The sequence below is a fragment of the Stylophora pistillata genome, chromosome 2 (assembly GCF_964205215.1).
Source record: "Stylophora pistillata chromosome 2, jaStyPist1.2, whole genome shotgun sequence".
NCBI lineage: Eukaryota > Metazoa > Cnidaria > Anthozoa > Scleractinia > Pocilloporidae > Stylophora > Stylophora pistillata.
Genome location: NC_142520.1, coordinates 57,851,251 through 57,868,324, shown reverse-complemented (window position 1 = coordinate 57,868,324; position 17,074 = coordinate 57,851,251). Strand labels below are relative to the sequence as shown.

The 17,074-nt window shown below is 39.3% G+C and overlaps 2 protein-coding genes and 1 pseudogene across 3 annotated transcripts; 1 reads left to right on the top strand and 2 right to left on the bottom strand.

Annotated features, from left to right (window-relative positions):
• Positions 1-17,074, bottom strand: part of LOC148740617 (uncharacterized) — a 1,045,961-nt pseudogene that overhangs the window by 769,055 nt on the left and 259,832 nt on the right.
• LOC111341820 (33 kDa inner dynein arm light chain, axonemal) lies at positions 147-5,478 on the top strand. The gene is made up of 9 exons (XM_088748813.1): positions 147-326; positions 834-985; positions 1,557-1,638; positions 2,824-2,911; positions 3,103-3,160; positions 3,617-3,673; positions 4,046-4,109; positions 4,389-4,553; positions 5,067-5,478. The coding sequence occupies exons 1-9, from the start codon at positions 246-248 to the stop codon at positions 5,103-5,105; spliced, it is 786 nt and encodes a 261-aa protein (XP_088604939.1). The 5' UTR covers positions 147-245; the 3' UTR covers positions 5,106-5,478.
• LOC111341826 (uncharacterized) lies at positions 5,479-16,080 on the bottom strand. Of its 2 annotated transcripts, XM_022948846.2 has the most exons (6): positions 13,129-16,080; positions 11,578-11,922; positions 11,245-11,327; positions 7,795-8,494; positions 7,101-7,443; positions 5,479-6,432 (listed from the first exon to the last, which is right to left on the bottom strand). In XM_022948846.2, the coding sequence occupies exons 2-6, from the start codon at positions 11,867-11,869 to the stop codon at positions 6,426-6,428; spliced, it is 1,425 nt and encodes a 474-aa protein (XP_022804581.2). In that variant the 5' UTR covers positions 11,870-11,922; positions 13,129-16,080; the 3' UTR covers positions 5,479-6,425. The 2 variants fall into 2 exon arrangements, with proteins under 2 accessions (XP_022804581.2, XP_022804583.2); XM_022948848.2 differs by lacking the exon at positions 13,129-16,080 and having other exon boundaries at positions 11,578-13,122.

Genomic DNA, 17,074 nt, shown 5'->3' with positions numbered 1-17,074 from the left:
AATTTCAATATTTTGCGGTTTTATCTCACAGTAAATGCCTGAAAATGGTCCAGCTCCTGCTGTTTGAAGTCCACTCCAAAAATCTAAAAGTATCTGACAGGCCCTGGTGCTGACTAGCTCCCAGTATTTAATTTTAGCGCGGTTCATTTCCAAGGCAACAAAAGTGTCTTCTCCTTCGGTAGGACAAGAAGAGAAGTTGTTCGTTCTAGAAATTTTACCAAAAACGCAGTATTTCAGGCCTCACAATGATTCCGCCGAATGCATCACTAGTTAAATATGACAATCCAGTTCTCGTAAGCAGGAACACAGACAAAAAATCGCCAAGGGTAAGCTCTTTTCGCAACTATGTCACATATACAAATAACCAAGGTTTTAGCAGTGGTGAGGTGTAAGATAGACTAAATTAACGTCTAGTTTTATTGTGAGTGGCTTGATGGTGTACTACAGAGTATTTTGTTCCGTAAACCAAATAGAGCTGTTTTTATAAGAAGATTCCTCGATGAGCTTTTATAAATTATAAGTTTTACAAATACATTATCGAGAAAGACCTCGCAAAGTAGTGAAATCTCCGGTCTGTAACGAACGGTATATTGTGACGCCATCGTGTAGGGAAAAGGACACTGAATAACAATAACAAGGTTCTGTTGTAGAGAAGAAATTATTTCATTCCTTACCATTAATACTTTGATAATGATGATAATGATAATCTTACTAAGCGACTAGATGCATTAAGATGGAAAAAAAAATTATGGAACTGTTCGAGTGTCAGTACAAACCTTTTTTTAGTTGACGATTTTTTGGTGGCACCACATAATTCGTTTATTTATTGACAGGCGCGATCTCTGAAAGTAAGCCAACAGCAAGGCACAGGACCTGCAGCAATTGGACCAGTACCTCAACCGCCACGAGCCAGTAAACTACCTCCCATGGATGCACAGAAAAACCAACAAACTGATGAGATACTCAATGCAATTCTGCCTCCAAGGTACATATCATTTGCATGGTTTTGGTGGTGTTTATTTGTCACAGGAGCCGAAAAAGTTGAGGAAAACTGCCTCTATGGGATAATATAATTTGGTTTTATCAGCTAAGCTGATAATATTAGTTGGCTATCATAGAGAATTTCAAAAGCTGAAATTCCAAGCATTAGCCCTTTGTTGGAGTAAAGGGCTAACAGACAAAGGGCTAACACTTAGAAATTCAGCTTCAGAATTCTCTATGGTGGCCAATTTACATTCTAAACTTTGTTGATAAACTAAATTATCTTGTAATACCCTCAACAGAACGCTCACCACAGTTTCTTAAGAAACTTATCCCCTTTACACATCTCTATGCGGCCACCATCTCACCTTCTGTGTGGCGTAAAAACATGTATGACTCATTAGAGAGCTTACAATAGGATGACTCAAGAATTTGAGCCAAATGAGTTGACCTTGTTTGCCTATTTTTAAGGAGGTTTCCATGAGCAAAGCATTGATTGTAGCTGTAGCTTGTGTCTCCTTAACTGGTGTTTTTTATCCTGCTGATAAGAACTTGGTTATTCTTTTATTTTACAGGGAATGGACTGAGAATGGTCAGTTATGGGTGCAACAGGTGTCTAGTACTCCAGCCACAAGATTAGATGTGGTTAATTTACAGGTAATCATTAGGGGTTTAAGCTTTTGATTAAACAGTTATTGGATTCAGTTTTGTGATATCCGGAATAGTCATGGTCTTGGTTAGTGTTATCAGCCTAAGCCGAAGGCTTCGGCTGATAACACTTACCTCAACCTTGATTATTCCGGATATCACAAAAACCGAATCCAATAATTGTTTAATTAAACATTCTTTTAGTATTTCTGAATCTTTATCTTCAAGTAATTTCTCAATTTCTCGCTGGGTCGGTGAAGCAAATCGAGAAGTTATTCTTACTTCACTGTCCATGAACTTGACGTTGCTCCACCAGAAATCATGCATTGGGTGCGCAACCTACAGATTATTCACTAATCTGTAGGTACAAATTAGTGAATAATCTGTAGGTTGCGCTGTTTCCTAGAATTAACTGTAGGCATTTAGCCAATGAGAAGACAGATGGTGACTACAATAACTGCACTTAGCATTAGCCCTTCAGTTAGCCCAATGGATGGTGCACTGGACTGTTGTGCAGGAGGTCAAGGGTTTGAGCCCCGGCTAGACCAACACTCAAGGTCTTAAAATAATTGAGAAGAATTTGCTACCTTTCTAGGAAATGGTTAGATATTCTAGTCTTCTCGGATAGGGACAAATAAATGGAGGTCCTGTCTCCTGCAGGGTTGGGGGTAGGAGACGTTAATTTCCCACGCATGAGATTACTGTGTGATGGATGTTCTCCCCTGGGTTGGATGGGTGGATTTACTGGGCCCACAGTAATTGGCACAAGCTGTTGCGGTGTCTCTGCCGGTCAGCGAAGCTAATAAACTAAATAAACTCTAGCCTCAGACTGACCAACATCTAATTTCTCTTTACACTATTCCAGTTGAATCAGACATTTAGCTCAAAAGAATAAAGGCAGTGATCACCAAAGTAGGAAGCTCATGATTGATAGATAAATTCTCCTTGTCAAAACCATACAAAATGTGTTGAGAAGGGTATGGAGAATTTGCATATTGATGTGAGGGTATCAGGGTTAATCAGTGGAAGTGAGGGAAATGTTGAAATTGAGGGAATTCTCTTTAATTTCCTCTCCCTGAGTTCTTGAAGAATAAGTCAAAGAGTTAAATATGTTATTTTTTTTAAATTTTGTACATGTTAATTGTATTTTTTACTGAATTAGGTGAGTTGCAATGTTCTTTTGTTATTTTCTAGGAGCAACTGGACATGCGTCTTCAACAGCGACAAGCGAGAGAGACGGGAATCTGCCCAGTTAGGAGAGAACTTTACTCACAGTGTTTTGGTGAGTTAAAATGATGATTAAAAATGAACCTTGGTAAATATAAAGATAAAGTAACAGCATCAAATTTGTTTTAAGGTGTTCAGCCATAAGATGTCAAACAATTCAGATAAAATTTTGACATTGTGCATGCATGTGTTACACGTAGGTGTTGATGGGTTATTAATGATAATTTATCCCTCAATGTATTTTAGATGAATTGATTCGTCAAGTGACAATTAATTGTGCTGAACGTGGTCTTCTGTTGCTCAGGTATAGTGTTCAAACTTGAAACAGGACTGACTTTGTATCTTAATAATTTGTGCTCTATTAGTCAGAAGCACATGGTCTTCTAAATGCAGGGGAAGACCAAAAGGATTATCTGCAAATTTATCATTATTTATGCTGTAGGAATGCTTAACATGAACTTGCTTTGACAAGCAATTAATAAACCATATAATTTGAATATATCAACAAAGTTGAAATGGTAAATTGGCCACTGTTACGATTTTAAAAGCTGACGTTTTGAGTGTTACCCCTTCATCGACGAAGGGCTAACGGTTGAAACGTCAGCTTTTATAATCGTAACGATGGCCAATTTACCATTTCAACTTTGTTGATTATATTGAAATTGTTTCGTTACCCCCACTGACGCAGCCCCAAACAGTTTCTTTAGAAACTATCAGCTTTTATTCAATTAATAAACCATGTCTACTTTGTTACCTGCAGAGTGCGTGATGAGATCAGAATGACTATTGCTGCCTACCAAACCCTGTATGAAAGCAGGTAAGTGCAATGACTGTGATCATCAAAGAAAAAGCAAATTTGATCTACATGCCTTATTTCTTTTTCATTGTCCATGTGGCTCCTCAGATAAATTACCTCAAAAAGAAGATAAAAAGTTACACTGGCAACAAATAATAATACTTGGAATCTGTCATTTACTAGAAGGTAGTGAAGGCTGGTAAAAAAATTTTTTGTTTGCCCTCCCCAAAAATTTTTAACCCTCCCCCTCATGTGACCCCCATGAAAGGAATGGCCCTCTCCACAAATTTTTTGTGACCCTCTTCTTCCTTCTACCATTTGCATCAGTCCTTCCTGACTCTTAACTAAATGCTTGGTTGAAAACTTATCTTTATTACATGCAATTTTATGCAGTGTTGCATTTGGAATGAGGAAAGCATTACAAGCTGAACAAGGAAAGGCAGACATGGAAAGAAAGGTCAGATCACATAAGGAGAATATGAAATAGATCAGCAAAACTATTTGTGTGAAGATGTAACTGTACATGTAGTTTCCCTGTGGCATAAGAATAAATTTGTAGCTCTACAATTAAGTCAGCTGTCTCCTTATTGCAACTGTGCACTCGAAAGGACACTCAATATTGCTTTAGATCACCACAGTTCAGTTGCATAACAAGTCAGAACATTCAGTATAAGTACCAATGTGTGAATGAACTTTTGTTTTTTGATTATATTGTAATTTTGATGGTTACATGTAGATTCAAGAGCTTGAGGTAGACAAGCGAGATCTTGAGAGGCAGGTCAATGAACTGAAAGCCAAGTGCGAAGCTATTGAGAAGAGGGAAGCTGAAAGAAGGGCAGTAGAGGAGAAGAAGCATGCTGAGGAAATTCAGTTTCTTAAGAGGACCAACCAACAACTCAAGGTACATACTTAATCAGCTGAAAGGCAGCTTGTCTCAGAGAAGCTTATTTAAAAAGCACTTTGCTGGCTTCATAAACTGACAAAAGTGCAGCCACCTAGTTTGACTTCAGGAGGGGTCATCAGAGGTACCCTGCAAGCAGAGTCTTTTTAACCATCTTTGGAGCGTTAAGAAGAAAAGAAGAAGAAAAGGCTCTGCTCGCAGGGTACATCAGAGAAGGAATACTTCTGAAAAATAAAACCTACCCACCCCCTCCTTCCTAAGAGATGCCAGAATGGCTTCTTCTTGTCTTAAGAACAAAAAATGGGCATTTTGCTTGTGGAATGTGTTTCTTCTCTGTAGACTAGCTGGAAGCCACAATGTAACACTTAATAAATGATTGTGTATAAGCTTATCACTGCTATTATAATAGACAAAGAGGAGGGAGGGGGGTAAATAATGATTATTTTCCTACTAAATTTCTTGCTGAAAATCCAGAATATTAAATTATTGAAATAATGGCTGTTCCTATTTCAGACCCAGCTTGAAGGGATCATTGCTCCAACCAAGAAGTAAACTTGTTTGAATGATCTGGGCAGTGTACATTTTGTAAACATTGGGCAGTTTTTTGAATGGTTATTTTTCCACAGGAAATAAGCAATTCCTTTGGATTAAAACTGAAAAGGAACCTTACTTGATAACAATATTCCAACATTTACTCATTACTTAAAAGATAAATTGTCATCTATTCAATTTTTTTTTTAGGTAAAATTGAATGCTTTTACCAATAGACCTCATGTTGCATGCCGAAGTGTTTTGGCAGCACTACATTTTTGTGGCCACACAATTCACAACTGCATAGTTGACATATTTTGAAAACACTGATGAAGTATTGAAGAGACCCTTGCAAAAGAAATAAAAGTTGAACTGACTCTTTGCCACATACAAACTTTGTTCCAGTTTTTAATTGATGTTCAACACACACACAACTTGTTTGAACATGTTAAATTAATGTAATAAATAATAGTAAATAAATTAAATAGACACTCTTTCTTACTATTATACAATTCAATTTTCTACCTCCAATTTGGTTTTCCACTCATTTTAATGACTTTCAAACAATTCTAATTTGCTAATTTGCAAAGAAAATATAAAACTTTACTGTGAAAAAAAAAAAGAAAAAACTTTCAAGTAAAGCCTACCATATAGTCTACAATGCTTCTAGCATTTTGTGTCCACTGAAGTTAAACAATTGGAAGATCTTAACATTTTTTGCAGACATTTAAATAATTTATCATAAACATCCATGCACAGAAGACACACCAAAAGAGTACTAATTAAGGTCAAATGTGTATGACCATGCCCTTACAATGGGCTGCAACTATACACAGAAAATTCACAATTGCAGGGCAAAGAAAAGAAAGCTTTATGATAATTTGAGGTCAACCTTTCTAATATAAACCCCAATAATTAATATGTTTCCAAAATTTTACTTACTTTCATGAAAAATGAATGCATATATTAAACAGATGTTGCATTCACATCATGTGCTTAACATAGAAGCTACAATTTGTCCAACACTTCTCATCTTTCTACACAGTACACAATGTGCATTACATTCTATCTATTAATCTGAGCAACTTCCAATCACCACTGAACAAACAGAACAGTTACTGGATGCGATTCTTCAACAGGAATCAAAGCCCTCAACTTGTACGTTAACTCTTCTAGCTGCACACACTATTGGCCATTCAGCTAACATCAATAGAATGTGTAAATCCTAAGTGGGAAAAGAAATCTCTTTTGATGCAAAATGCAACTGCAAATAACTGCAGCAATGTCTTGCATGTGGCAATGATTTCAACTTTGGATCATTGTAATTTCATCCATCTTCAGTCAGCATCTGGGAAAGAGAAAGAGAGAAGAGTTTGATCACTCAGTGAAACATGAATAATAACAAACAATGACTAGTATTTATAATGATCAACGCACTAAACATAATTATTCCAGTTACTGTATCTTGTAGAGTGTGATACCTACATGAAGGTAGATATGAGAGAGGTATTTTTAGTGGCGGCCAGACTGAAGTCATAATCACCTGACTCTCTCACCCTTTAATTTCCTTGGGTTGTCAAAATGTTTACCACAACAACTAACAGCATTCCTTTTCGGGGACTGCTACCATCTGGGAAATTTCATGCAACAGTCAACCATTCAAAGAATTTTGTGCAGGATTTTAAGTCTGTTTGTGGCTGCTAAATCATACAACACAATTGTTCCAGTCAGCTATTGATGGAGAAAGGCTACTGTACTTCTAACAGCCCCTATGGGTACTGGAACATTTAACAAATAGATTCCAAGTTGCCTGCACATCTGTCTCTATGATCTGTCTTCCAACAGATCATAAATAAGTGCCAATCAAAATGTGTGTGTAATTCAGCTTAGCGATATATTCAAGTTCCATGATCACAAAAAAATAAAAATCCTTGATCAGCCACCTAAAATGTTTTAAAATTTAAGGAATACCAAGGTCTAGAATCAAACAGCATGTAATAAAAATAACAAACTCACTGTGATATTTTGAGCTTTGCAGGGGGGTCACCCTTACAACCAGACACCTTCCATTTGTGGTATTCCTCCAGCTTTTTATTAGATGTATTTTTGTTATTGTTGGATGCTTGTGTGTTATTATTAGTTTGGTGAATAAATGAATCAGTTTTGCTTATGGGTTGAGTGCCTGTCTTGTGATGCACTCCAGAGTTGATGTCCACTCTCCTTCTGTCTGCAGGCATAGACTCTGTCCTCTGAATGGTTGTTGCCCCCCTGTGTGTGTTTTCATTAGAAGGCATATCACTTTCCTTTGAAAACCTCTGAAAAAAGTTTGACTCCCCAGGCAAAGGTGACAATTCCTCTCCTGCAACAAAGCATCATACTCGTGCATTTAATTTGTTTTAAATATCAAGCAAAAGAGCCAAATATCTAGAAGTTGGTAAGTTAAAAAAAAAAAAAAAATCAAGTTCAAGTTTCCCTTTGCTTAACAAAAACCAAAACCTTGAGCTATGCAGGATTTTTTAATCACCTCCTGTTGTGATCGAAAAATTAAAAGAAAAAAAATTTGGAGTCTATAAGTGCTTGCAATTTGCTGCAGGGTAAAATAAAAGGCCTGAAAAAGGCAAAAAAGAAGACTAGTTATGCTTATCCTGCAGGCAAAGGTAAAATTTCAGCTTGCTTAGTTAGTAGTGATATGAGTCATATCTGGACCTACCAGTTGATACATTGATAATACTATCAGGGGTGAAGGTCCACATGTCGTCTTTGTCACGTTTAGGATCACTACCACCACTGTCTTTCACATCACACACTTCAGAAAATCTGTCCCATTTGTTTCTGTTTAATGATAACCGCACTGCATCAGACTCATCAAAACTTTCCCAATCCTGCAGCTGAACATTGCTTGAAGACGACTGCCGTGTCACCCTGTCAAACTTCTCACATGGGTCTATGTTGTTAATATTGCTGAAGTTTGTCGCTCTCCGTAGACTACCAAGACCATATGATTCTTTATCTGTTAATGTAGGAACATCATAATCTGAAAGGCTAACATGTCCAGCAACAATTGCACCAAAGTCATCAAAGTAAGAAGTACCACGAGTGGTCAAATCACTCAAGTGTCGCCGAGGTTGCTTCCTGACACGTCGTACAGGCATATCATCCACAAATCCAGATTCAACCAAACCGTAATCCGAGTTCTCTAAAGGATCAGCGTAGCCAGATATGTCTCCGACGGCACCTAGTGACTGAAGGTCTGATTCTTGTTCTCTAGCTGAAGTGCAGTCAAGCTCCAAGGCAAGATGGTCCCTCTCTGCCTGCAGCGATGCTATTGTGGCATCAGAATCAACTAGCTGCCATTCCAAGTTTGAAATGTGTTTGTCCTTCTCCAATAACTTTAATTGTAGTGCATCCACCTGTCAATGAAAACCAAAATGAACAAGAATCACAAATCAGTTGATCAGTATGATGGTCCATCTGCCTGTCCATCCCCCCCACAATAGTCTTTTAGTCAGTTTGTCTATTAGCCAGACAGTCAGTCAATTAGTCTACAACTTAAGTCAGTCAATTCTTTTCTGGCTTGGTCAGTCCTGAAGTCAGTCAGTCAGTCAGTCAGTCAGTCAGTCAGTCAGTCAGTCAGTCAGTCAGTCAGTCAGTCAGTCAGTAAATCACTCTGTTTGGCTATCTATCTGGGAGTCTGTTGGTTAGTTTGTTGCTCAGCCTACCAACTTATCAGCCAGTAAGTTAACCAGTTGTTCAGTCAGCCAGCTAGTCATTTAGTCACTCAGAAATTCATTCATATTTCATTCATTCCGTCAGTCACTTGTTCAGTCAGCCAGTCAGTCACTCAACTGAGTTGATAATATAATTGGCCCCCATAAGGATCTCTCAAGCTGACATACAGAGCATTAGCCCTTCATCAGAGCAATCAAGTCCACCACTCATCGCAGTCAGTCAGTCACTCAACTGAGTTGATAATATAATTGGCCCCCATAAGGATCTCTCAAGCTGACATACAGAGCATTACCCCTTCATCAGGGCAACCAAGTCCACCACTCATCACAGTCAGTCAGTCACTCAACTGAGTTGATAACATAATTGGCCCCTATAAGGAGTCTCTGAAGCTGACATACAGAGCATTAGCCCTTCGTCATAGCAACCAAGTCCACCACTCATCGCAATCAGTCAGTCACTCAACTGAGTTGATAATATAATTGGCCCCCATAAGGAGTCTCTGAAGCTGACATACAGAGCATTAGCCCTTTGTCATAGCAACCAAGTCCACCACTCATCGCAGTCAGTCAGTCAGTCACTCAACTTGAGTTGACAATATAATTGGCCCCCAAAGAAGTCCCTGAAGCTGACATACAGAGCATTAGCCCTTCATCAGAGCAACCAAGTCCACCACTCGTCGCAGTCAGTCAATCAGTCACTCAACTGAGTTGATAATATAATTGGCCCCCATAAGGAGTCTCTGAAGCTGACATACAGAGCATTAGCCCTTCGTCATAGCAACCAAGTCCACCACTCATCGCAATCAGTCAGTCACTCAACTGAGTTGATAATATAATTGGCCCCAAAGGAGTCTCTGAAGCTGACATACAGAGCATTGGCCCTTCATCAGAGCAACCAAGTCCACCACTCATCGCAATCAGTCAGTCACTCAACTGAGTTGATAATATAATTGGCCCCAAAGGAGTCTCTGAAGCTGACATACAGAGCATTGGCCCTTCATCAGAGCAACCAAGTCCACCACTCATCGCAATCAGTCAGTCACTCAACTGAGTTGATAATATAATTGGCCCCCAAAGGAGTCCCGGAAGCTGACATACAGAGCATTAGCCCTTCATCAGAGCAACCAAGTCCACCACTCATCGCAATCAGTCAGTCACTCAACTGAGTTGATAATATAATTGGCCCCCAAAGGAGTCTCTGAAGCTGACATACAGAGCATTGGCCCTTCATCAGAGCAACCAAGTCCACCACTCATCGCAATCAGTCAGTCACTCAACTGAGTTGATAATATAATTGGCCCCCAAAGGAGTCCCTGAAGCTGACATACAGAGCATTGGCCCTTCATCAGAGCAACCAAGTCCACCACTCATCGCAATCAGTCAGTCACTCAACTGAGTTGATAATATAATTGGCCCCCAAAGGAGTCCCTGAAGCTGACATACAGAGCATTGGCCCTTCATCAGAGCAACCAAGTCCACCACTCATCGCAATCAGTCAGTCACTCAACTGAGTTGATAATATAATTGGCCCCCAAAGGAGTCCCTGAAGCTGACATACAGAGCATTGGCCCTTCATCAGAGCAACCAAGTCCACCACTCATCGCAATCAGTCAGTCACTCAACTGAGTTGATAATATAATTGGCCCCCAAAGGAGTCCCTGAAGCTGACATACAGAGCATTAGCCCTTCATCAGAGCAACCAAGTCCACCACTCATCGCAATCAGTCAGTCACTCAACTGAGTTGATAATATAATTGGCCCCCAAAGGAGTCTCTGAAGCTGACATACAGAGCATTGGCCCTTCATCAGAGCAACCAAGTCCACCACTCATCGCAATCAGTCAGTCACTCAACTGAGTTGATAATATAATTGGCCCCCAAAGGAGTCCCTGAAGCTGACATACAGAGCATTAGCCCTTCATCAGAGCAACCAAGTCCACCACTCATCGCAATCAGTCAGTCACTCAACTGAGTTGATAATATAATTGGCCCCCAAAGGAGTCTCTGAAGCTGACATACAGAGCATTGGCCCTTCATCAGAGCAACCAAGTCCACCACTCATCGCAATCAGTCAGTCACTCAACTGAGTTGATAATATAATTGGCCCCCAAAGGAGTCCCTGAAGCTGACATACAGAGCATTAGCCCTTCATCAGAGCAACCAAGTCCACCACTCATCGCAATCAGTCAGTGACTCAAGAGTTGATAAATATGTAAATTAGTTATCATGAAGCTGAAGTAACTAGCATTAGCCCTTCATCATAGCAACTAAGTCAGCCATTTATCCTCTCGGTCAGCCTGTTGGTCAGAGCAACTGAATCAGTCATTCATCTTGTTGGTCAGTCAGTTGGTCAGTTCATCAGTGACTCAGTTATAATGCTTATTAATGTCTCAATTTGATGATTGTTTTGTCTTCATGATGAATGTAACATACCTTGGCATCTGCTTCCAACTTTTTTTGATACACTTGATCAGAATCAAAAATTTCCTTTAATAAGCCTGACGAATGACTCAAATCTGCGACAGATAAATATAAAAAAGTGAAATAAAAATCCTCTGAATGCCATAAAATCAAATAAAACACTCAAGTTGATTCTTTCAAGAATGTTTTGACTCTAGCTTCCCATTCGACTGTTCTAATGAGTGAGATTACTATACCTTCTAATTTAGCACTGCTTAAAATTTCATGATATGCAATGCTACTCATGAAATAATGTGATGATAAATCTGATATTCATTGATGAAGAAAAAAAAACATTTTTTTTACCTTTGTCAGTTGCATTCTGGGATGACAACAATTGTATATTTAATTTCCTTAGCTTGCTAATGTCTTCTTGCAGTTTTTCTTTGAAAAGTTGATTTTCTTTCTCTTTCTCAATTAACAACTGATCAACTGCGGCTTTGTCTGAGACTAGCTTTTCACAGTGCAACTGAAGTTGCTCAATTTGTGCCCGAAGACTGTCATAGGAGTCAAGAATCTCTTCTAATGCTTCTTCACCAAAGAAGTCCAGCTCACGCGGAGTATCACGTTGTGACAACTCTTGAGCAGATGAATCCATGACTTTGCAGCAGAAAGTTCACACTTTTGTCAAAGCTGGACTGTTAAGCACATCTAAGAAACAAAAAGATGAATGAATGAAGTCAGTATTTTGTAAACAACCACTGGATCTAAAACAATGCAATGTAAGTTGTACAAAAAAAAAGAAAATTTAAGAAGTTTGTTCAAATGTGTTGGCACAGCCTCAAACACAAAAAGCTGTTGTGTGGACTTCCCACCTTTCCTTACCTCCTCTCAAGGGAGTAGATATCCAAATTAGTTCCCAGGCCTCTACTCTTCCCACCAACCCCAGTGGGGTAAGGATGGACAAATAGGTTTTTAGGTACTGATATTTTCTGGAAAAACACTGTTTTTACAGTTTATAGGAATAAAAGGGCACTGTTAAAGTTGCCACTTTCAACCTGGTAGATAATTCTACAGTGAACTGCTCCAGTTATCTCTTGGCTTTTAAATCTAAAAAAATTCTTACAAATAAATAGATTTGCCATCTTATTTGTGTTCATCAGTCCGTTAGAACAACAAGTCACAATCACATGAATTGTGTGACTACGAACGGAGGAAAAAATATAGAAATTCAACATCGATAGTCGTGTCAGACGCCTAAATTTTCGATCTAAATACCCGTTTTGACGCCTAATCCATATCAAGTTTCATGTCGAACAAGTTGGTTTTGAGTGGCCAGAATGAAGTGAACTATGCTTTGATTTTTATCCGTAAATGTAGGTAACTTATCCAAAAATCCACATTTATTTTATTATGTCAGAAAAGGTAGGGCTGTTGAGAGAGTAGTCCAAGTTTATTTTACAAAACCAGAAACACGGCTCGAAATAAGTCAGCAAACCTCTGTTTCGCACGATACGAAATTTTGCATAATAAAGAATAGGTTTGGCGCCTCGTATTATAAATGTGGCAGGACGAGAAGGCAAAAGCATCACGTTCTCATGGCGAAAGTTATCGAAGGCGTGAAAAGCAAAATTTATTGAAGTACGTCAAAATTATAAACATGTCTTCGATTCATAATTCAATTATGTTATTCTGAGAATCCATCTGCAAAAACATCACAAATAAATACGGAAACGTCGAAAAAGGGCGCTGTTTCTTCAGATTATATCTCTATGATGCTATTTGCAACCTATTAACTTGTTATCACGACCAGCGTGAAGAAATCGAGGCGAATTACTCACAGAAATATATTATATTGAATTTGACAATGCGTTGACAATAATATTTACTTTTCGCTACGCTCGAGTGAAATCTTACCTTGAAAAACCAGCATAAATGAGAACACTTCATTCGTATCACCTGCTCTTCTCACGCTGCAAGAAACGCGGTGCTTTTTAACTTCAGAGCTGTATGAACCTGGAATGTCGATGTCGTTCCGAGTCACATGTTCAAATATACAACACGCTTTCTGGAGAACCGCGCGTGCGTACGTAGACCTGAAGTGTTTGTGTACAGTTCGATTATTCATTCTTCTCGTGCATTGTTCAAAAGTACAATTCTGTTCGACACTCAAAGACAATCACTATCGAAATCTTACCTACATCTGAGCAGAATCTAACAATCGATGAGTTTTAACAACAATTTGTCACAATCCGACCTTAATGAGAGGGTGGGTCGTCACCACTGAACTGCAAGATTTTTCTTCTTTTCATCTCACGACAATTCCTGGCTCGTTAATCGGTCATAATTGCGCCGATACTGGCATCTCCTTGTTTTAAATTTGTCCATAATTGCATGATCACAGCCAACACTCGAAGGTAAGCAGATAAAAAGATTACGAAGTTTCAAGCATATGTGACCTCTCACGCGAAAACGTACACTAACGGCTATCCGTTCGAACGGCAAAACGCACGGCTAGTGAACGGATGACAAACGGCTGGCCAAGGCGATTGAAACGGCTAACATGAACGGCTGAACGGCCGAAGAAAAATTTTGAACGGCTCAAAGTGAACGGCTGAACGGCTGAAAAAAAATTTTGAACGGTCCAAAGTGAACGGCTGAACGGCTGTGGAAAATTTTTGAACGGTTCAAAGTGAACGGCTGAACGGCTGTGGAAAATTTTTGAACGGCTCACGGCTCACGGTAAACGGCTGAGGAAAAGTTTTGAACGGCTGACAGTGAACGGCTGAACGGCTGACAGTGAACGACTGAACGGTTGTAGAAAAATTTTGAACGGCTGACGGTGAACGGCCGAACGGCTGTGGCAAATTTTTGAACGGTTGAACGAGTAATGATGATAACCATTTTAAATCAACGGCCAGATTACTTTGACACAGAGCAAAGAAAACATCATTCAATTTTCAGCTGAATATCGACTTTGTGGTTGCGTTTCCGACATTAACTCAGAACCTGTTTTTTAAAGTTCAAAATCAAACATTCCTGTGCACATTTCTCGTTAAATATCTACCAGTGACAAAGATACAGAGAACTAAGGTTATTTTAGGTGGACGAAACCATCCCTTTGCGTAAGAACGAGCGGTGTCTACACTTGTCAAAGTATATCATTCGCCACAAGCGAAATTTGCATAACGCACTGTGGTGTTTGATATTTTGCAAAAGGTAACGCAACGTTCAGTTCAGCCAATCAACTTCCACTCTAAAGCGCGTTGTCTTGACAACTACATGGAATTTAAAACTTGCTACAACTCCTAATCAAATCACCAAAATGGATGAAGGCGATCAAGTTGAGTTATTAATTGACAAAGAGGAAATCGTGGAGAGAGTGAGACAGTTTCTTCAAGATGGATGCGGATGTTCTCGGGGCATTAAAGGTGGTCATTGTTCTCAACAATTCTCGGAAGCAGCTGTACTTGTAAATTTGAATAACTGTATGGAACTATCACATGGCGAACTCGACTTAGTCATACTGGCCAACATCCAAGCATTCACGAGCATTGAAGTATCGGGTGGAAAAAGAAAACGGAGTCCTCGATGCAGTTTTACTTTTCAAGCCAGAGCCATCTGCAAAGAAATGTTCCTAAAACTTTACGGGATCAGTTATTCCCGATTCCGCCGACTGAAAGACCACTACGAAGAAAATGGAATATCGCTGAGGTCTCACGGAAACCGCAAAAGACTGCCACACAACACTATTGTCATACTGGCTGTGTTAGAACCTCCCCCTTCCCCGTAAAACAAAATAATAATAGTAACAACAATTATAATTCATTTCCAAGAGCTATTTATACTTGACGCGTGCGAATAGTTTATCCGTGCTGCTGTTTACTGGCGGCATTCTGATGGAAGGTGCGAAATATGTTACTAATTGTTTTCTTTGTTGCCCGTATGATAACACCTTGGCGCTTCATTGAAGAGATATTTTTGGACGTGACCTTTCGCGTAAATGAAGCAGTTGCTTTCTTACATGAAATAAAAACAAGCCTGAAACACCGAAGCAAAGTGTAATCTTTGGGGGAATAATTAGGCCAAAGGACTAAATGGCTATTTATACACGGCGGCAAACGTGAGCGAGAAACAAATTGTAGGAGGAGATTGCACACTTAACTGACTGACGGATTGTACAGCGGTTATTTTTGAGCGCTCGCGAAAAAAACCTTCGTTTCAAGAGTTCTTGCCAGCATGGATCGAGAGCGTGAAATCCTAAATTATATCTGCAATGAACGCCTCGATTTATTGGAGGTACTAAAGGAAACTGAAATCAAACTGCAAGAGACAGCTGCAGCTTTACCAGAAGGACAAGATTTGTCTTCTGTTATGGAGAATTATCGTTCTGTTGTTGTAAGTGTCGAGAACATGCTGAAGGGACTAGATGAATTAGAGGAGAAAGTAAAATCGACAATTTTGTGACTGCTGTTCTTAGAGCAATCAATCAAACAACGGCTCTTTTAGGGGCCACCAAACACAGTAAAGTTGTGACCAACTGAACAAGGTTGACACCTTGTTTTTGAAATTTCATTTTGACTAGCAAATTTGATCGGTAAATCTCATCAAGGAAACAGCCGTAATTTCAAGAATTTCTTGCGTTTGACTAATTTATTTACTGCAATGTTTTGAGAAAACTTCGCAAGCTCTGAGAGCCGCGCAATCAAATTGAAAGAAAACAACAGGAAATTTCACTAAAAAGAGTTAGCGTTCTTAAAGGAAGTGGCATGGTTGGTACCAAACACTGTTGTTGGCGTGAGTGTAAGACAGACTCAAGATGTGCCGATAAAAGGCAAAAATCAATCAAAGAGTTAGAGGAATAGGGGAAGGAAAGTATTCATTCCTTTCCCAAAACGTTTGCGAGACTTGGCAAAGTGTAAGCGTTGGCTAGTGGCGTGCTCACGTTCATCAGTAAAAGGCCTAAATGCCCAGAAACCCTACAATATAGGGCGAGGGCCAAAATAACACCGGACAATGATTTTATTCAAGGCTTTACAAAGGCACGCAGAAGTAAATCAAATCCGTTAGAACACGGAGCAAGAAAAAGTAAATGCGATTATGCGCTTCCATTAACGTGAAATCGGTCGTTTTAAGACTGAAATAAAGAGAAGAAAGCGACCCGCAACAGCTACAACACTGAACCTGAAGAACTGATGTATGATCGAAGCAACGCGCGCGGCACAAGCTAAAACACTCAAGATGATGTAACAATCGATACAGTTAAAAAAAAATTGCTATAAACTTCCAGGAACAGATTGCTCATTTCAGTTGACGGCTGAAATTTCCGATAAGGAAACAACATTCCAGGACACCCACATCTACAAAGTCGAACGATTCGAAAAAGACACAGTCCTTGATGTGTGTACTCATTTTAAACAGCATTTCGGAATACGCACTTTAGTTCCTGTCACCCGCAAGGTGTTAAAAAAAATCTTATTTAAGGGGAGGCCCTCAGACCTCTCAGAACAAACTCTTCTCAAAACATATTACAAGAGAAAATTGCAAACTTCAAAGCACGTCTGCTATAGAACTTGTTTATGCGGCTAAGCATTTTTCTGAACTGATGAACAACAGTTGAGGATTTTTCTCAATGGACGACCGAAACCCCAGCCGTGCGAACTGTTGAATTTTAATTACTTTTCCCAAGGGGTAACCGGCTGAACCAATAATTATTAGTTTTTTGGAACGGATAACACCAGCAGTACGAACGGATGCAAATTTTTTTGAACGGATAACACAAGCCGTGCGAACGGATGCAAGTTTTTATTGAACGGATAACCCAAGTCGTGCGAACGGATACTATATTTTTTTGAACGGATGA

What these genes read in the sequence shown, in the direction of transcription:
- LOC111341826 (XM_022948846.2), bottom strand. Translation starts at nt 11,869, where the DNA reads ATGGATTCATCTGCTCAAGAGTTGTCACAACGTGATACTCCGCGTGAG. An exon ending in AGTTGGAAGCAGATGCCAAG is followed by an intron (nt 8,495 to 11,244) that starts GTATGTTACATT and finishes TTTCATTGACAG; the next exon opens with GTGGATGCACTACAATTAAA. An exon ending in TATTATCAATGTATCAACTG is followed by an intron (nt 7,444 to 7,794) that starts GTAGGTCCAGAT and finishes GCTTTGTTGCAG; the next exon opens with GAGAGGAATTGTCACCTTTG.
- LOC111341820 (XM_088748813.1), top strand. Translation starts at nt 246, where the DNA reads ATGATTCCGCCGAATGCATCACTAGTTAAATATGACAATCCAGTTCTC. An exon ending in CGTGGTCTTCTGTTGCTCAG is followed by an intron (nt 3,161 to 3,616) that starts GTATAGTGTTCA and finishes TGTTACCTGCAG; the next exon opens with AGTGCGTGATGAGATCAGAA. An exon ending in CAAACCCTGTATGAAAGCAG is followed by an intron (nt 3,674 to 4,045) that starts GTAAGTGCAATG and finishes AATTTTATGCAG; the next exon opens with TGTTGCATTTGGAATGAGGA.